At 48.0% G+C, this 18,248-nt stretch overlaps 1 protein-coding gene across 3 annotated transcripts; it reads right to left on the bottom strand.

Moving 5' to 3' along the window:
- Positions 1-1,828: 1,828 nt before the first annotated feature.
- C17H16orf78 (chromosome 17 C16orf78 homolog) lies at positions 1,829-18,183 on the bottom strand. Of its 3 annotated transcripts, XM_058706069.1 has the most exons (6): positions 17,887-18,182; positions 14,815-14,922; positions 14,153-14,267; positions 6,420-6,675; positions 4,179-4,293; positions 1,829-2,715 (listed from the first exon to the last, which is right to left on the bottom strand). In XM_058706069.1, exons 1-6 carry the CDS (start codon positions 18,034-18,036, stop codon positions 2,656-2,658), a joined length of 804 nt encoding a protein of 267 aa, XP_058562052.1. In that variant the 5' UTR covers positions 18,037-18,182; the 3' UTR covers positions 1,829-2,655. The 3 variants fall into 3 exon arrangements, with proteins under 3 accessions (XP_058562052.1, XP_058562053.1, XP_058562054.1); XM_058706070.1 differs by lacking the exon at positions 1,829-2,715 and having other exon boundaries at positions 3,997-4,293; positions 17,887-18,180; XM_058706071.1 differs by lacking the exons at positions 1,829-2,715; positions 4,179-4,293 and adding an exon at positions 4,339-5,914 and having other exon boundaries at positions 17,887-18,183.
- Positions 18,184-18,248: the final 65 nt, after the last annotated feature.

The raw sequence follows: 18,248 nt of genomic DNA, 5'->3' as shown, positions 1-18,248 counted from the left end.
GAATTTAAAAGCCTGAGAATTCTTTATGCTTGGTTCTCCGAATTTCTCCCTCCCTCCCCTCCCTTCGCAGAGCAAGCAGCTCTCTCACCACCCCCAGGACATTTCTGTTGCCAGGCCAGGGGCAGACGGTGTCTGTGGACAACCCAGCTGCCTTGGTCTGGTAGCCTAGGTCCTGGGGGGAGAGGAAGCATAATCCATGGAAAACGGAGCCAGCACAGCTGTGATGGAGATGTATCTCCGATGCTGGCAGTGTCCTGGAGATGACAGTCTGTCCTGGGAGCCATGGCTATGTGGCCCTTCTCAGAAGGCAGGATCACAGCCTTGGGGCCTCCCTGCAGAAATCCTTGAGCCAGCTTGGTGCCTCACCAAATGGAACCAGAACTTTGGGCTCTTGTGGGCTGTGACTCACAGTGATTCAGCAGTGACCGGTGTAGACTGACACGAGGGACTGGGAATCCTACACACCCTGGGCATACTGCTCCTATATCCCAGAGCCTGGGGCTCTGACAGAGGGAGCCCCACCCATGACTGAAATTGGATTCCTCACCAGTGCAGCATGGTGGGGGCACAAAATCGGACTGGCAGTAATTTGATTTAGGAAGGTGTGCCATTTCTCCATACCCAGGTTTGTGGAATAAGGCTCAGAGCTCTCAGTGGCAGGAATTTTTCTTTTTGGTCTGTTTTATTGTTGTATTACAGAGCCTAGTACATTGTCTAACACACAATAGGCATTGAAGAAATATTAACGTATAAAGGCACAAGTAGAAAATAATTGGGTGCTCAGAAAATGCTAGAGATGCTATAGAAACTTCCCTTAGATTCTTCTTTCACAACCACTCTAGAAACTTGGTATTCTTGTCCACATTTTCTTTTCCTTCCTTTCCTTCCTCCCTCTCTCCCTCCCTCCCTCCCTCCCTCCCTCCCTTCCTTCCTTACTCCCTCCTTTCCTCCCTCCCTCCTTCTCTCTTTCCCTCCTTCCTTTCCCTCCGTCCTTCTCCCACTTCAGCTGTCCTAATACATTTACACATGTTCTTACAAGCAATGTATTATTTACATGCATGTATTTTTATTTTGTATGAAGGTCAGTGTGTAACATTTCATCCCGTTTCCCATCGTTTCCATCCACCACATTTTGCCGTCCACCTTCCCACACATGGGACTGCCTCCAGCACCCAACCACCTGTCAACATGGTGTGTGTGTGTGGGGGGGACACCTTCCAATATGTCTCCTGTGATGGAACTTCTTTGGAGTATATACTCAGGAGTGGAATTGCCAGTCTCTGATATCTGCGTGACTTCACCAAGAAAGCCACAACAGCCTGCACTATCTACTGGCGAGGCTTGAAACTCCTTTATTTCTGTATCTGGGCCAACACTGGCATTCCCCAGCTTACTAATATTTTCCAGTCTAATTAGGTATAAAGTGACACCTCATTGTTGTTTTAAATTGCGTTTCTTGTCCCCATTTTGGGGGAAGAATGGATGCTTCAGAGAAATGACGTGCCCAGGGGTCCTCAGCTGGTGTATGCATGGCTGGGCTTTGCCCACCCTCTCTGAGCTCAGGCTGCAGTCACCTGGGGTTCTGCTGCCCCTCACCTGGGCTTGACGGCTCTCCCCGCAGACGCCCCACTCTGTGGGTGCAGGTCTTCTGCTGTGGAGGAGCTCCACCTGGTGGCGCTGAGAGGGAACTACCGCTGTGGATGGGAGGGGGAGGGCGAGGGGGACGCGGGGGACTCTGAACCACCTCAGTTTTGAGGCTCCTGTTGTTTTTTAAAAGTAATTTTTCTAATTTTATTTTTGTATCGAGACATGATTAACATACCACATATTAGTTTCTGGTGCTTTTCTTGTGAGAATTTTCAAGATCCAAACATACAGCAACCCCCAAATATACAGCACTCCATTATTAACCAAAGTCCCCAAGATGTACACTACATCCCCAGGACTGGAAGCCTCTATCCCCTGGTCACCTTAGCTTCTCAGGTGGAGGGGACCCAAACTGCTTCGCTTTTGAGGCTGTTATTGTTTTTAGCAAACAAAACCAGAACTCTTGTTCGTATACTTTTAAAAATGTACTTTAATTAAAGTACGTATACCTGCCTAAAAGGCAGCACTCCTAAGTGTACAGTGAATGAACCCCCGTGTGACCAGCACGGCAGATGCCGCTCCAGGCACTACACACCCTCCTCCAGGGGCCGCCGCTATCCTGGCTTCTACCACGGTAGATTCGTCTTGCCTGGCGTGGGGTGGGGGTGGGGGGTGCTGTTGTACACGGGGAATCATACAGCTGTCCTCCTTTCTGTGTCTTGCTACTTTTGCGTGATATTGCATGCTTCGTTCATCCGTATTTGCTCATTCTCGTTTCTATGCAGTATTCCATTGTATGAATACACTGCTAGTTAATCTTTCTACTGCTGATGGATGTTTGGGTTGAATCCAGGATTTGTCTGCATTGAATAAAGCCACTGCGAACGTTCTAGGACAGTCTTCTGGTGCACATAGCTGTACAATCCTGTGAAGTGCGTATCTAGGAATGAATACTGGACCACAGCATCAGTGTGTAAACAAATTTTGTAGATGTTGCCAGTTTTCCAAAGCGATTGTACTCATCCCAATGGCGTTCTCTTTGCTCTACACTTTCCACTATAATTGGGATCATTCATTCTGGTGGTGTTGGTGGTATTGCCTTGTATTTTTCATTTGCATTCCTGAAAACTAATACAATTTCTTATGTTTATCGGTCACTCAGCTAACACTTTTGCAAGGTGCCTACATAAGACTTTTGCCCATTTTTTGATCGAGTTGCCTGCCTTCTTCACATTGACTTATCAGAGTTAAAATACGGGCTCATCTGAGTGTGAGCCCTCTGTCAGATCTGTATTTTCCCACACGGGTCACCTGCCTTCTCACTCTCTCACTGATGTCTTTTGATGAGTGGAAGTTCTACTTTCAATATGATATAATTTATTAATGTTTTATTTTCTTACTGAGGCTTTTTGTGTTTAATTTTTTTTTTTTTGGCCTATCTCAAGGTCATGGAGATTGTCTTCTATGTTTCTTCTAAAAGCTTTCACAATCTGCATCCATCTGGAACCTATTTTTGCATTTGGTGAGAGGCGGAGGGTTGATATTTTTTTCCATATGGACATTTAATTGACCAGCCTGATTTATTGAAAAGATTGTCTTTTCGCCACTGCACCACAGTGTCACCTTTGCCATAAACCAGGGGGCTGTACCTGTGTGACTCTGTTGCTGGTGTGTGTGTGTTTCTGTATCTGGTGATAACTGTTAAAAAGGTAATGGCGAGGCCACTTCAGTTTATAAAGTACACTGTGCTACAGATGGCACTCTCTGCCAACGGACCCTGGCTTGGGGCTGCTGATAAATGTTCTTTTCTCAGTGTTGTCTGTGAATCTTGGGGCTCACTGTAGCTCATTTGGTTAGAATGTCAAGAAGCTGAGCTGGAGACTCCCTGTGCCTGTGGAGCTCCCAGAGAAAAGCCCTGTGGACCCCAGAAGAGCACCCAGGTGGCCGTAGCAGCTGTGGGGTGGGGCGAGGCCTCTCCTCTGCATTCATTTACCCCTCTCTTTTCCAGTCCCTGTTGAACCCCAGGGGAAGCTTGCAACCTCTGTTGAAGCACCTGGGGTCTGAGAGGTGAGGGTCCCAGGGTAGCCCCTGTCTTGAGGGTCTGGGAGCAGCAAGCAGTCCTTTGAAGATGTAGCATTCAGCTCCCCACAGAATGAAGTTCCACAAGGGCAGGGGTTGGGGGTGGTGTATAAGACCTGTGATGTGTGTGTGTCCCCAACCAGCCCCTCAGCCCTTTGTCCCTCCTGATGTCCCTCTGGGGACTCTGGGTCTCCAGTTCTCACTTTTTCCAAGACTCCTTTTCTAACAAGCCCTTTCTAAAGAGTTTTCTTTTGGTGGGGAGAAAATCCACAGTCTCTCCCAAATCAGTTTTGATTTGGGTCAAGGACAAATGCTACATCAGTACAATGATTCATGCAGTCTGGCCTTGTTTTCTGATCACTACTGTCTAAAAGAGATGCACCAGGTCTGATGGCATGGGGTACCAGAAGATGTCACCTGGGGGGGGGGCAGGGATCCAACAGCAGAGGGAGCTTGCAGTGGCCTGGGGGAGGAGCTGCCTAAAGGGCCACGCTGGGGATTTGCGCAAACACCTTTTTAGCGTCTATCTCTTCTTCGACCATGTGGGGGTGGATGTCCACGTTCATGCCTGCATCCTTGCACAGCTTGAGCAAGGTTCGAATGTTGTTCTTGGACAACCTCAGATATCTGTGCAAGACAAGGGCCAAAGAGGTCAGTTGCGGGTGGAGTCACTCTAGCTTCAAACTTTATTGACAAGAGCTTAGATTTAGGCAGCGTGGGATCTCTAAAGGGAATGGGCTCTGTGGACATTCTGGAGCTGACAGAGGTCTTATGAGAGAGTGGGACACCCCACAGAGCTGATGGGAGTTTTTATTCATATAACTCTTGGAAAGTAATTTGGCAACATAGATGCCAAGCTCCGTCCCTGTCCCCCCAAGTCCCTCCCTGCCAACAGTTCATGATCTTTGACTCAGGAACTCCATCCACTCAGGCCTTCAACGAATCCCAAGAAGAGAAGCCAAGGGGGATAAAAAGCTATATAAATCAAAGTGTTCACTCTGGGGTTAGCAACAACAGGAAAAAAAGAAATTCCATCAGCAGTGGAATGGTTAAGCAAATAACAGAATATCCATTTCAAGGACTCTTCTGCCAAAGCTAACATGCCATTAAGAAAGCAGGTGCAATATGGTGGTCATGATACATTAAGCCACGTGGGGAGAGATCCAATTGTCAGGGGTTCCATCACTGCCAGGTGTGCATAACCTCAGTGATGCCAAAGCCTGGGCCAAATACAGAACGGTGGCAATAAAAGCTGAGTAAAATTGTGGGAAAGGGGAGTATTTTCTTATAATATCATTCAAACAATTTAAAAGTCTGGCCATTGATTTAAAATCTTAGCTAAAGCTCCACAATTCTAACTTACACTGGAGAGTAGAATTGGTCCCATCTATGCTGTGTGGTCTAGAGAGTATCTCTATTGTCATATCCTGAGAGCTCTGTATTCTACCAGCAATCTTGACCTTGTTCCCAGCTTTAGTAAAGGAGGTAGTCCCCCTACTCAGGCCACCTGCTGGTTTCTTTGCTACAGTTGATGGGGGAAGAGCTGGATATTGATATAACCATTGGGAATGGTCTCTCTCTCCTTCAAGATCTGCCCAGAGCTTGCCTGGTCTTATAGCCACCTTAGATCCCACTCTCCAGCCCCATGTCGGGACTACTTTTCCATGACAGCACCAGTCAGGGTCTGCCCCTTCCGTCTGTGACCAGCACAGCTCTGGAAGATCTCACACAAATGTACATGTACTCACTAAGATCCCGTTATGGACAGTTTCATCTTTTTCTTGGATGGCTTGTTGGATGCCATCTCTCCAAATATTCTCTCTCCCTCCTTGGAGGGTAGGGGCCCTGTCCAAATCTCTTTTCTGCCCAGTATTGAGCCCAGGTAGCTGTCTGTTGGCCAGAGTCCACTAGAATCACCCTGTCAGACTGAAAGCCATAGCCAAAGTCACCCATCCGTGGAGAGGTCAAGCTAGAAGCCCCCTTCAGTGGGGGAGGCCTGCCATTCTACCCATCCATCTCTCAGCCAGTCAGTGAGCAGAGCAGGACTTTGGAATGGGGTCACTGTGTGCCAGGCATCTGAGGCCAATCTTAACTCTACAGATGAGTTCACTGCTGTTCAGTCTACAGGACATCCACATTATTCTGTTGTCCGTTTCCCCTACTGAAATTTCTGAATCTTATCAGTTACATCTTTACAGGAAAGGGCTTGGGAGGGGCGCTTGAATCTGGGGGCGGAAACCAGCAGGTCCTGATAAATGCGACAAAGAACAAGTGATAAAGAAGACCTTTAGTGAGAACAGTAAACAGCAAATGGCTCACACTCTATTCATAGTACCTTCTGGAGTCTAAAACCCCAAACATACAGTAGGTAGCCAGCTGAGGAGGGAGGGTGGCTCCTATCACCAGCAACGTGACACTGCCGTGTGAAGGCCCTCAGAGGGATTTCCTGTTCAAACCAGGCCACAGACAACTCATTCTTTCATTGTGGATAATTCATGGTTTGTACTGTGAAACGTACAGAAATACTGGAGGGGTGGTGAAGGTGTCCAGAGGCGTGGCATCAAAATGGCAGCACCTAAATGTCGCGCCTCATCCAAGAGCTGGTACCCCAGCAGCTGGGGCTCCTGGAAACCCAGCGGCTTCGGCCCTGGGTCAGCCCTTCAGGTCACAAAGACGGAGCCCTGTCCTGCCACCGCCGCCCTCCCCTCCCCCAGGCTTAGCCCCGGTGTCTGAACCAGACTGTGGAGACTCACCGGCAGCTCAGCACCTCCTCCGGCTTCAGCATTCTCACCGTCTCCACCTTGGGCTCGGCGCCCTTCTCCATGAGGCTCTTCAGCTTGCGCTCGTAGGAGACCTCGGGCATCCTGCCTACCACCCAGTCTCTCAAGAGCGTCGACCTCCGAGTGCTAAAGAGAGGGTCCTGGAGCATGGGGTCGATGATGCTTTGTCGATGGTATGGCACGGACCGTTGAGTGGACTCCAGGACGATGGCATCCTTGATGTCTAGTTCTGAAATTGGACAGATGGCACAGCAGGGAGTTAGAGCCTGGTAGAGGTGAGAGGCAGGGCAGACAGGAAGGGGTGAGGCTGGCGAGTCTGCACGGGCTTCAAACGATTGCCTGTTGTGAGATACGAGGTCACTTCAAGGTTTGCAGTCTCTTCTTGGCATTGGCTGAATTCTCACTTGTCTTTTCCTCCCTCCTTTCTCCCTGCCTCCCCCAGCTCCCTCCCCTTCCCTCTTGTCTTTAGTCCCCCTCTAGACCTTCTCTTCTTTCCCTCCTCACCTACAGGGAACCTTAGCCTAGAGGAGGTAGGGGAAGCTATCTGAAATCAACTCTGACATGGTTTTTTAAAAAAAATTTTTTTTTCAACGTTTTTTATTTATTTTTGGGACAGAGAGAGACAGAACATGAACGGGGGAGGGGCAGAGAGAGAGGGAGACACAGAATCGGAAACAGGCTCCAGGCTCCGAGCCATCAGCCCAGAGCCTGACGCGGGGCTCGAACTCACGGACCGCGAGATCGTGACCTGGCTGAAGTCGGACGCTTAACCGACTGCGCCACCCAGGCGCCCCTGACATGGTTTTTAAAGGAAAAACAGATTATTAGATGAAAAGGGGAGAAAAGTATTGCAGGCAGGAGGCACAGCATGTGCAGCAGGAGGAACAGCATGTGCGAGCCGGAGGAACAGCATGTGCAGGTATGAGAAACGGCATGTGCAGGCAGAAGGAACAGCATGTGCATCAGGAGGAACAGCATGTGCGAGCAGGAGGAACAGCATGTGCAGCAGGAGGAACAACATGTGTGGCAGGAGGAATAGCATGTGCAGCAGGAGGAACAACATGTGTGGAAGGAGGAACAGCATGTGCAGGTATGAAATGGAAATGGGAAGGAGGAACAGCATGCACAAAGACACAAATGTATGAAATTAAATGGTGAGTGTCAGATGTTATCCAAATATGTGGTTTGGACTGAATTTAAATACTGTGGGGGCAAGTGTTTGGAGAATTTAATTTTTTTTTCTTCTTGCTAAATTTACCACTCGGTATTTTGTAGCTTTTTTTTTATTTTTTATTTTTTTTACTAATGAGAAGGGAATATATTCTCCCCATTTCCATTTCTGACTGGTATGACTAGTATAGAGAAAAGACTACTGCTTCACAATGTATTTTTTCTAGTCCAGTAACAACAAAACTACATTCTATTCTTTCTTTACTAGAGTTTCTTGAGTTTTAGAGATACATAATCATACCAGGGGAACAATGAAAATAGCTTCCTTGTAACATTTAGAAAATGTATATACTCTTCTTGACATATTGCATTTGACAGATGTTCTAACACAATGTCAATAATGATGAGAGCAGTCATGCCTCATTTTGTTCCTGCTTTTAATTAAAATAATTAGCACTTTGTCATTTAGAATGATACTTGCCACTATTTTTGGTATGCTTTATAATATTTATCAGCTTAATAATTCTTAGGTTACACAGAGTTTTTATTAGTAATCATTGCTTGACTCTACTTACTGCTTTTCTGTCACTTACTGACATGCTCATATGGTTTTTCCTTTATTTTACTAATGGAATAAATTATGTTCTTAGATATTCTGATATTGACAATCTAACCTTTCCTAACCACTACAAGAAATTCCACTTGGTCATGGTGTGTTATTAATTTCACACATTGAAATAGTTGATCTATTTTCATACAGTTGGCATATTTGCTAAAATTTTTAAATTTTTTGCATCTATATTACTTCTTTGCAAATATTTTAATATTGTGGTTATGGTGACTTGTGGGATTAATGCACGAATATCTGTATGTTATATGGTCCAGAATAGTTGAAGTGATATTGAGATCATTTGTTCTTGAAAAGGTTAGATAGAACCAAATGTGAAGCCTTTTGTCCTGGTGACTTTTTCAGTGGGAAAGTGTCAACCACCTTTCAATTTTTACTTCAGAAATTGCTCTTCTCAATGTTTCTTTATTATATCAATTAAAAAAATTTTAATGCTTATTATTTATTTTTTTTTTATTTTTTTTTTTAAATTTTTTTTCCCAACGTTTTTTATTTATTTTTGGGACAGAGAGAGACAGAGCATGAACGGGGGAGGGGCAGAGAGAGAGGGAGACACAGAACCGGAAACAGGCTCCAGGCTCCGAGCCATCGGCCCAGAGCCTGATGCGGGGCTTGAACTCACGGACCGCGAGATCGTGACCTGGCTGAAGTCGGACGCTTAACCGACTGCGCCACCCAGGCGCCCCTTATTATTTATTTTTTAGAGAGAGAGAGAGAAAGAACATGAGTTGGGGAGGGGCAGAGAGAAACGGAGACACAGAATCCAAAGCGGGTTCCAGGCTCTGAGCTGTCAGCACAGAGCCCGATGCGGGGCTCGAACTCACAGACCGTGAGATCATGACCTGAGCCGAAGTCAGACACTCAGCTGACTGAGCCACCCAGGCGCCTATGATATCAATTTTAATAATTTAAAGTACGAGAGGAAATGATCTATTTCTTCTAGGTTTTCAGATGTATCAGAGAGAGGTGTATATAGTGTTCTATTACAGCTCAGTTCATGTATTTCTCATCTTTGCTTATACATTCTCTCCATAGAAAATCTTCGACATTTTTGCTCTTTTTTTTTTTTAAGTTTATTTATTTGTTTGAAGAGAGAGAGAGTGTGTGCATACAAGCGGGGAAGGGCCAGAGCGAGGGAGAGAGAGAGAGTCCCAAGCAGACTCCGTGCTCAGTGCAAAGCCTGATGGGGAGCTCGATCTTACCGATTGCGAGATCATGACCTGAACAGAAACCAAGAGTAGTCGGACGCTTACCTGACTGAGCCACTCAGGCACCCCTACTCTTTTTAACGATGGTCACGAAAAGTTCATACTACTCGTCATTTGCTTTTTCAAAAAATTAGCTTTGGCGGGGGGGTTGGGGGGGGCGCCTGGGTGGCTCAGTCAGTTAAGCGTCCGACGTCAGCTTGGGCCATGATCTCAAGGATCCTGGGTTCGAGCCCCGCATCGGGCTCTGTGTTGACAGTGCAGAACTTGGAGCCTGCTTCAGATTCTGTGTCTCCCACTCTTTCTGCCCCTCCTTTGCCACCCCCTCAAAATGAATAAACATTATAAATTTTTTTTTTTAAACTAGCTTTGGATTGATCCTTTTAACTATTTTTTAGCTTGGGTTTCATTAATCTCAGCTGGTATTTATTTAATGTATTAAAGCTCTCTTTTTCACATAAATTATTTCTTCTATCTTCTTGTAAATAATGGATTGCTACAAGTATTAGTTTTTTTCTTACTTTTTTTGTGTTATAAAGGTAAGAATTATTAGTTTTAGTTTTTATAATAAATTTTCTTCTGAGGCTAGATTCCGCCTTTGTTCCCATAGGTTTTCGTAAGAAACGGGCTTATTTTCATGAGTTTTTATCCCCCCTCTGATACAGGGTATTTTAGGAGTGTATTTGTTCATTTATGACTGCTGAGTTGGGAGTATCTTTTAATTTAAATGTTATTTCTAATTATTGCTTTAGGATAATGCCATGGCCCTAGGATCTTTACTTTGTGAATGTTAACGTTTTCTTTGAGGTGAAAATGCAGATGAGTTTTGTAGATATTTTTTAGCCACATAAAAACTCATTCTCTGTTCAAATATAAAGTTAAGTCTGTTTGATCTGTTTGATTCAAAAAGAGGCATATAAAGAAATCAAAGAGGCATATTAGAATCGCCCACTATACTTGTATTTTTGTTAGATTCTCTTTGCGGTTCTCAATAACTATGTATTCAGCTACTATATTTTTTGGTGGGTGTAGGTTTAGGTTTATTACTTATTCTCTTTAAGATTTAAAAATATCCCTCTTTTACCTGACATGTTTCTTTTTAGCCTGAATTCCACCTCATTTGTTTGTCTTTCTTGTTATCTCTTGGCTTATTCTTTTGTTGTCTTTCCATATTAAACCCAATTTTAAGTGTATCTAGATTCTGATCTGTAAACCAGTTATTTGCTAGTTTGGGGTCTTTGCTCTCACCTAGGGCATTTTCTTTTTTCCTTTGTAAGTAGATTGTTCTCCTTGTAAGCTTGCAAGATTTCATCAAGAAAGTTTGGGAATTTTACCGGGCTATGTCTAGGGGGAATGAGTCTAGACCTCCAACAGTTATATAAATTCAGGGACAGCCGCCTGTCCCTTTTCTAGTTTAGCCGGCTCAGACTTTGCCAAGATTTACTTTGGAAATGGGCTCCAATTTCTTTCCCAGGGTCTTTTATGGGACCATAGCCAGAATGACCTTTTACAAATTCAAAACCAACTTAGTGGCCCTCCACGTGGGCCAAGGGGTTGGTGAGAAAGAGGTAACAGAAGAGAGTGTTTTCAGGGAGTTCAAGTGTGGGGAGAAGGGAGTGGCCCGTGGCCCACAGCAGCAGCGTGGCAGCAGGCCGGTGCCTCCTGGGTGCGACAGCGTGGTGGTCATTGGTGGGATGGAGGTGGCATTTCAGCTGTTAGGAGGAGTGAATGGGAGCTTTTGTGAAATTGAGGTGGACAAAGATGAAGTGGTCTGCGTTGAAAAGCACAGTGTTCCCCGTGGGGGTCATCACTGATGTTTTCTATTGGCTGTGGGGTTCTGGAGCTGGAGGCAGGTCTGTGTCACTCATTCAGAACACATGGTGTGTTGGGGAGCCTGGGTGGCTCAGTCGGTTGGGCATCCAACTTCGGCTCAGGTCATGATCTCGTGGTCCGTGAGTTCGAGCCCCGCGTCGGGCTCTGTGCTGACAGCCTGGAGCCTGTTTCAGATTCTGTGTCTCCCTCTCTCTGACCCTCCCCCGTTCATGCTCTGTCTCTCTCTGTCTCAAAAATAAATAAACGTAAAAAAAAAAAAAAAAGAACACACTGTGTGTCACAGATTTTGATTTTGTGGCCACCATACACTAAAAACGTGGATGAGTGGGAGTTGTTGTATCTGTACAGATAGAGTGGTCACATTCTAGTTCTGGAGGTGGTGGGGATCATCTGATGGCCATTCCCCACAGACTCTTGCTCAGCATATCACACAGAAACGTGGCAACAGGAGTGCAAAGGCCTCACTCTGCAGATAGGGAACCTGGGACACCCGGGGGATCTGGCTCTTGACAAGGACACCAATGATCCAGGTGTTGAGTGGGGCCAGGGGAGGCCAGGACCAGGAGTCCTGGTCCTTACCTCATCCATATTTTTCTCCACTTGGACTCCTGCCATAGTCCATAACTGGCTCCACCTCTTTCCTAGGGGCTGCTTTGTCTTGAACTTGACTCCAAAAGCAGATCCTGCCCTTTCATTTCAGGCCTCTTGCTAGCCTTCTCTGGAAGCTCCCCTTGCTGTGCTCAGGCTCAGTCCTGATTCAGTGCCTGGGTGCCACATCTGGATGCCAAGGTGGTTCCTGGGTGCCTCTGAGCACCTGCTGCAACTGAGCACCTGCTGCCTCCCAGTGGCCACTTGTTGTATTGCATCAGGTGGGAGAAAAATGTCCCCTGTTGAACTGGGTGGATTTTGTCTTGCTGGGGCGGGAGTACTGCAAAGAACCAAAGAACTGCTTGCATTTTTGTGCAGTGTTATGAAACGGATTATTTTATTAGCTGGTAGTGATTTTCTCTTAAGGAAGGAACTGCCTTTGTTTAGGAAATTATCTTGATAGACTCCTTTTGAGTGTGGAATAAGACAGTAAAACAAAGGAAATTAAGTGATCCTTCCAGGTAAAAAGCCAATGGGAATTGTGGGGTGAGGAAAGCAGAGGATGGAGGAGAGGGAGAGGAAAAACAGAGGAAGAGAGGGGAGCTAGGAAGGCCCAGGAGTAGAGTGAGGACAGCAAAGTGCCCCGGGCAAGGGTGCAATTCAAGGAGGTGTTCAGTCTCAGGCTCCCGCAAGTGTAGAGTCAATACCAGAGAGTGAGTGCCTCCTTAAATCTTGTATCTGGGGGCCAGACTTGGGCTCACTTTAGCTCCAGTGCAGGGGTGAGTGGAACAGCTGGGAAAAGTAGGGAAAGGTAGCCAGGGGACATCTCCTGGTGGCTGGGGACAAAGGACTTGGACGAACCCTTAAGAGGGTTTTGTAATCAACTTCTGTTTTGTTTTCTGTAGAATTCTGCCATGAAATTCTTTTCCTTTGTTGCCCTAAACTTCAGTAAAGTCTGTTTACACACAAAGGCTTCCTGTGAGAGGTTTTGGGGGAAATGAAGGACACGGGGCTGTGTCTCTTCTGGCAAGGGGCAGGGAAAAGGGAACAACCACTGGAATGGAGATCTGCAGATGCTCAGGGGCTCAGCGGGAGCCAGACTTGACTCTGGGAGTCACAGAAAACTCTAGGGCCTATGCCAATCTAGTTGCAAAGATGGCACATAGAGTTCCTGTACACTCTTGCTCAGTTTCTCCTCATGTTAACATCTCACACCAGCAGGGAATATTTGTCAAAAGACAATTAACAAGTTAACCTTGGCACATAACAGCTTCTTTGGATTTCACCAGTTTTTCCACCAAAGTGTTGTTCTAGAATTCAGTCCAGGATTCTGCATGGCATCTAGAGCCAATCATATTGAAACCTGACAGGCAAGTGAGTGCAGTTGGGTTGCGACAGCTTTGGTGTATTCAATGAAAAGGAAAAGAGGGCATTTTGCTGGGCACGATGGGAGTAATTTTGGACGGGAGGCCTGCCAGCCCCTACTCAAAAGCTTTCGGCCACTCCTCCCACTTCTTTTGCCAGACACCTCCTCTCCAAAAAGCCAGGCACAATAAATGCAACTGTTTTTCCAACACCGTGGTACAGCCCACCTGAGAATTTTAGCATTTTTTTCCCTTAGAAATCGCTGCCGCCACCATTTATTGACCACCTACTATGTATCAGGCTACATGCTTTATATGCCTCATCTCACTAAAACTCTATTGTGAGGCAAGTCATGTTACTGTTGCACATTCTAGATATGAAAACTGGCCCCTGCAGATGGAGAGACTCACCCCTGATTATACAACTCCAAGTTCACTACAGAGCTGTTAGAACCCAGGGAGCCTTGGAAACTGAGGATCTGGCATTACCTAAGCCGACTTCTTCCTGGGTGTGAGCAACACCTGGCGGGTTTTGGGCCAGCAGGAGTGGTGCCTCGTATGTCACACTGACATTGTCACAGTACCTAAACCAGTGAGATAATTTGGAGTTCACGAGGTTGCCATCATCATACTGGCTTTTAGGAACCTGGGGTACACTCTGCTGGCACCCTGAGAAGAGAACCCCCAGGGGTGGGCAGAGCCTGGACATCCACTCGCTTGCCATCCAGGTCGCACCTTTTGTGGTGTGATCCCTAAAGAGCCACGTGGGGCTCCACAACGGTCCAGGGCTGCTGGGCTGGCATGGAACCTGCTGCTTTGACAACAGTGTGGGCTTCCTGTAACTCTGAGAGATGGGCAATTATGAGGGACGACTCTGGCATCCCATCTTCCCGTCTTAGGGTAGGATGCTCCCCTTACCAGATTTCTTGGGGTTGTCCCTGGAGTAGCTGCCAGGAACCAGGCTGAGGCGTTTTCCCTTTAGCTTTTGGTACATGACATGGTCCTTGTCCTTCTTGATACCTTGCTCGGGGGTCTTGGAGGGGAGCAGGAGACAAGTCACTCCACAAGGAACAGGGCTTGGCGTGGCCTCCTCCACCCTCAAAATGAGTGATTTCAGGGGTTCGCAGAAAGGTAGGCAAAGGGGCCAAAGGAGAGACTGCTCTGGGCCTGAGGCAGGTGAAGGGGCTGGGGTGGTAAGTTGGCACCTGCTCACCCACACGTGACTTTTGGTCCCTGCTACCTCAGAGGGAGTCCATAAGGGGTCACAGAAGCCACAGCCGTCGGGGACGGGGGGCACTTAAGCCTGGCTGTTCTCATCTCTCAGCCTCTCAGATGGCATTCCTGAATGGTCTGGGGACGGCAGTGAGAGGAAGGCACCTGGCAAGAATGACCCTCTACCACAGGAGTGCCAGCATCCATGGGGCTGGTGGGGTCTGGAGGGGGGAGGGGGGAGGGGATTCATTTGTGTGTTAGTGTGGAGCAGGGGTGAATTTTAGAACCTTAAACTGAAAAAAAATGTAGCCAGGTACTGTGCAGGGGTGGAGCGCGTACCCCTTCTCAACCCGGGGAACCCATGTTACCTTCTCAGAGAAGGCTGCCTGGTGGTTCCCTTTCTGCTTTTTGGGGATGCTTCGGCCTTTCTTTTCTTCCTTCCCAGTTGTTTTAGGGGGTACCGCCCAGTTGGGTTTCTGTTTTTGAAAAGACAGACAGGATTGCACTGTGGCTGCCCCCACAGAGGGGTGGCTCTGTGGAGAGCGGGCTGCACCCTCCCCACTTCTAGATTTGGCTGGCTCCCACTCTGCTACTTCTGTCCCTCCCCCCCCGGATCCCCCCACAATTGTCCTTCTGCCTCCAGACACGCCCTGCTGTCCACGACACTCTGCTCCTAGAGAATGACCTAACTCCCAGATCTGGCTGTCCCCCCCACCTCAGAACCCATCACTAGCTCCCTCTTACCCTCTACACAACGGCCCCTCTCTCCAGCCTAGTAGGAATTCCTCCTGGCCCCCAAATGACCTGTGTAGTTGTGACTTTCCTGCCATGGCCTCCAGTCTGAAGCCACAGGAAGGCCTTCTTGTCTTGGAGTCCAGCCAGAACATGCCCTCTGTCCGCAGATCTCCCTTCTGTCCCAACCCCTCCCCATTCCGTCATATGACTTCATCCCGCCTTTCTCCTTCCCTGGGCGCTCCTCTTGGTGGCTGTGGACTTCCTTGTGCGCATGCCTAGGCTCCCACCCCCACTGGGGCATGGGGGAGGACACAACAGGGAGCTCTGGGGTCCAGTGGGGAGGGCCCCACAGAGGGGCATCCAGGCCAGCCTACAAGGAGTAGGGGTGCTGGAGCCCCTCAAGGAAAGCTGAATTGGCTGGGTCTGCACCTGCAGTGTGCTGCTTGTGGTTGTGGGGACACGGTGGCTGGGGCTGGCTTCCAGGTCAGACGCCCATGGGAATCCTGCTCTATTGCTGGGGGCTGAGCAATCTGGGGCAAGCGACTGCTCTCTCGGCAGCTTGGTTTCCTCATCTGAAGATGGAAGCAGTAGTAGGATTTATCTCCTAGGGTTATTTTGAGAACTTAATGAATGACTGTGTGGCGCCAGGGGAAGGGAGAGGAGGCCACAGACAGCCCCCCTCCAACCGCCTTTACTAAAGCCCCCCCGCCCCCGCCCCTCAATCTGTGCTGTCTGGGACCTGCCACGGAAGCATCGCTTTCTCAGGAGCTTCTTCAAAATCCGCGTGCCTCTGGGAAGGATAAGAATGCTTGAAGATTTCAGTGTATTTTCAATTTAAATTTGTTCCCTCCCTGAGTCCAAAATTATTTCCAGTAAAAAGCCACATAAAAGGTAAAGCTGTGAAAACACTGGAATATACTCTTCATGAGAAGGGACACATGTTGATCACAGAAGTGAATATAAATCTCTGTGATTGATACTGAGTTCTGAGCGGCCCAGCAGTCAAAAAGGGGGGCCAGGAGGGTAGACCATCCATAAATCTTTAGCACCTTAATGTAAAATATGTTTCTCAGACGTGTTTTAGTATGTCTGGTGGAACTAGCACTCCGGATCTTTCTGCATATGAATGAGGAGCAAGCACATACACGGACGAGAACTTTTTGGAAAGGCAGGGGCCGCTAGAGAGGCTGAAGCAGAGAAGTGGAGGTGGTTATGGGGAGTTGACCTGACAAAGCCCCTGAGAGTGAGAACTGGATTAATCTGAGTTTGAACCCTGGCTTGACCCTTCATTAATTCTGTGAGCTCAAGCAAATTGCTTCCTTGCACCTCACTCAGCTTCCTTATTACGTCACTTCCGCTGAGGGGTAAGAATGGTGCCCACCGTGTAGCCCTGCTGGAGGCAGTGCAAGGCTAAGCACAGGGCCTGGCACACAGTAAATGCTTAATAAGCATTAGCATCATCCTACGTAATGCCATTTTCCACCCGTTTTTCTCTGGGGGCCGGAGAATTCAAGATCACGGGGTGTCCTCTACAGAGGAGACCACTTTCTAAGGACATGGCTTGATTTTCCATAGATGGTGGGCCTGGGGGGAAACTGAGGCAAAACTGGTTGCCATAGTTCCTGGAGAGAGAGGGAGTGTGGTGCTAGTGGTGCTACAGGCTGAATGGTGTCTCTCCTCCCCTCCCCCAATTCATATGTTGAAATTCTGACTCCCGGTGTGATGGGGGTGTTAGGAGGTGAGGCTTTTGGGAGGTGATTGGGTCATGAGGGTGCAGCCTCCACAAGTGGGATTAGTGCCCTTATAAAAGAGACCCCAGAGAGCTCTCCCATCTCTTCCTTCCTGTGAGGACACAGCGAGAAGGTGGCCATCTATGAAGCAGAAAGCGGGTCCTCATCAGACACTGAATCTGCAGGCACCTTGATCTTGGACGTCCCAGACTGTCAAACTGGGAGACACTAATTTCTGTTGTTTATAAGCCGAGTCTATGGTATTCTGTCACAGCAGCTGAAGAGGACCAAGATGGGTAGATTAGAACTCGTTGGGATACCGGGTAGAAAGGAGGAGGTATGTTAGCGGGAGTCCCGGTGGGATAACAGTGGAGACTGAATGCACTTTGACCCTGGAGCCATCATAAAGATGCAAGCTTCTGGGGACAGTGGGGAGGGCCCATTCTGCCACCCTGGAGATCTTAGAAGCTATTGTCCCTAAGCTCTTCTAGAACACTGACCAAGACAACCTTAACGCCTTCCTCACCCCGATGAAACTAGAGAGGTTCCTTCCTGGCTCTTGGGCCCAGGACCTCTCTTTCCTTTTCCTTCAGAAAACCAGCACTTGTAAATTCTTTTCCTGCCCCTTTGAGATGTAAATCTTCTTCTCCCAGCCCCTTGCCAGTTTCAGAATCCAGGAATATTTTTCTCAAGGACCTGGAAGCCATCCCTTTGAAATGAAATCATCTGGAAAGATAGCACCCCCTCCTCCGGGTCTCTGTGGGAGGGTGGGAGGCTAACTACCTGAGTGACAGTTGGCACAGCCGGCCTAACCACCTGGACAACCTCCCCTCTGCCCCGAGTGCTTCTCTATTAGTTCGCCCAGTGCTTAAAGCTCCTCTCGCCTTTTGTTTCCTGGGAGGCTCAGTTCCATGTCTCCCTATTGTAATAGTGTTGAGTCTGGCTCCCCGGAGAGCCTTTCCGCCAAGTACACACCTGGAAAGTTTGCTTTTTCTTCCCCTGCCTGCGTTGCAGCCACTCCAGCACCCGCGTGAGGTCGGACATGCGCCTCTCCTCTGAGGTCCTCCACATGGACTTCCTCTCTGTGGGCATTGAATCCTTTAAGTACTCGGATGGCTCTGTCATTCTGAGGTCTTTGTTGTGCCTGGGGTGGGCAGATGGCACTGTCACTTAGTTGAACCCCCCTGTCTCCGGTGGGGTTCTGGCCTGGTGGTGGAAAGGCCTTTCAGGTGGAAAGGTGTGGACTTTCGGATGTGAACATAGGCCAGCAGCTGGGATATTGGCCTTCAAAGGTGGGAGGTCTAGGGGGTGATTGTGAGGTCACTGTTAGGCTGGCC

The sequence above is a fragment of the Neofelis nebulosa genome, chromosome 17 (assembly GCF_028018385.1).
Source record: "Neofelis nebulosa isolate mNeoNeb1 chromosome 17, mNeoNeb1.pri, whole genome shotgun sequence".
Classification (NCBI taxonomy): domain Eukaryota; kingdom Metazoa; phylum Chordata; class Mammalia; order Carnivora; family Felidae; genus Neofelis; species Neofelis nebulosa.
The sequence above is the reverse complement of the archived record's forward strand: the minus strand, read 5'-3'. Positions and strand labels throughout refer to the sequence as shown.

What these genes read in the sequence shown, in the direction of transcription:
- C17H16orf78 (XM_058706069.1), bottom strand. Translation starts at nt 18,036, where the DNA reads ATGACAGAGCCATCCGAGTACTTAAAGGATTCAATGCCCACAGAGAGG. An exon ending in AGGCAGCCTTCTCTGAGAAG is followed by an intron (nt 14,268 to 14,814) that starts GTAACATGGGTT and finishes CTCCCCTCCAAG; the next exon opens with ACCCCCGAGCAAGGTATCAA. An exon ending in GGACAACCCCAAGAAATCTG is followed by an intron (nt 6,676 to 14,152) that starts GTAAGGGGAGCA and finishes GTCCAATTTCAG; the next exon opens with AACTAGACATCAAGGATGCC.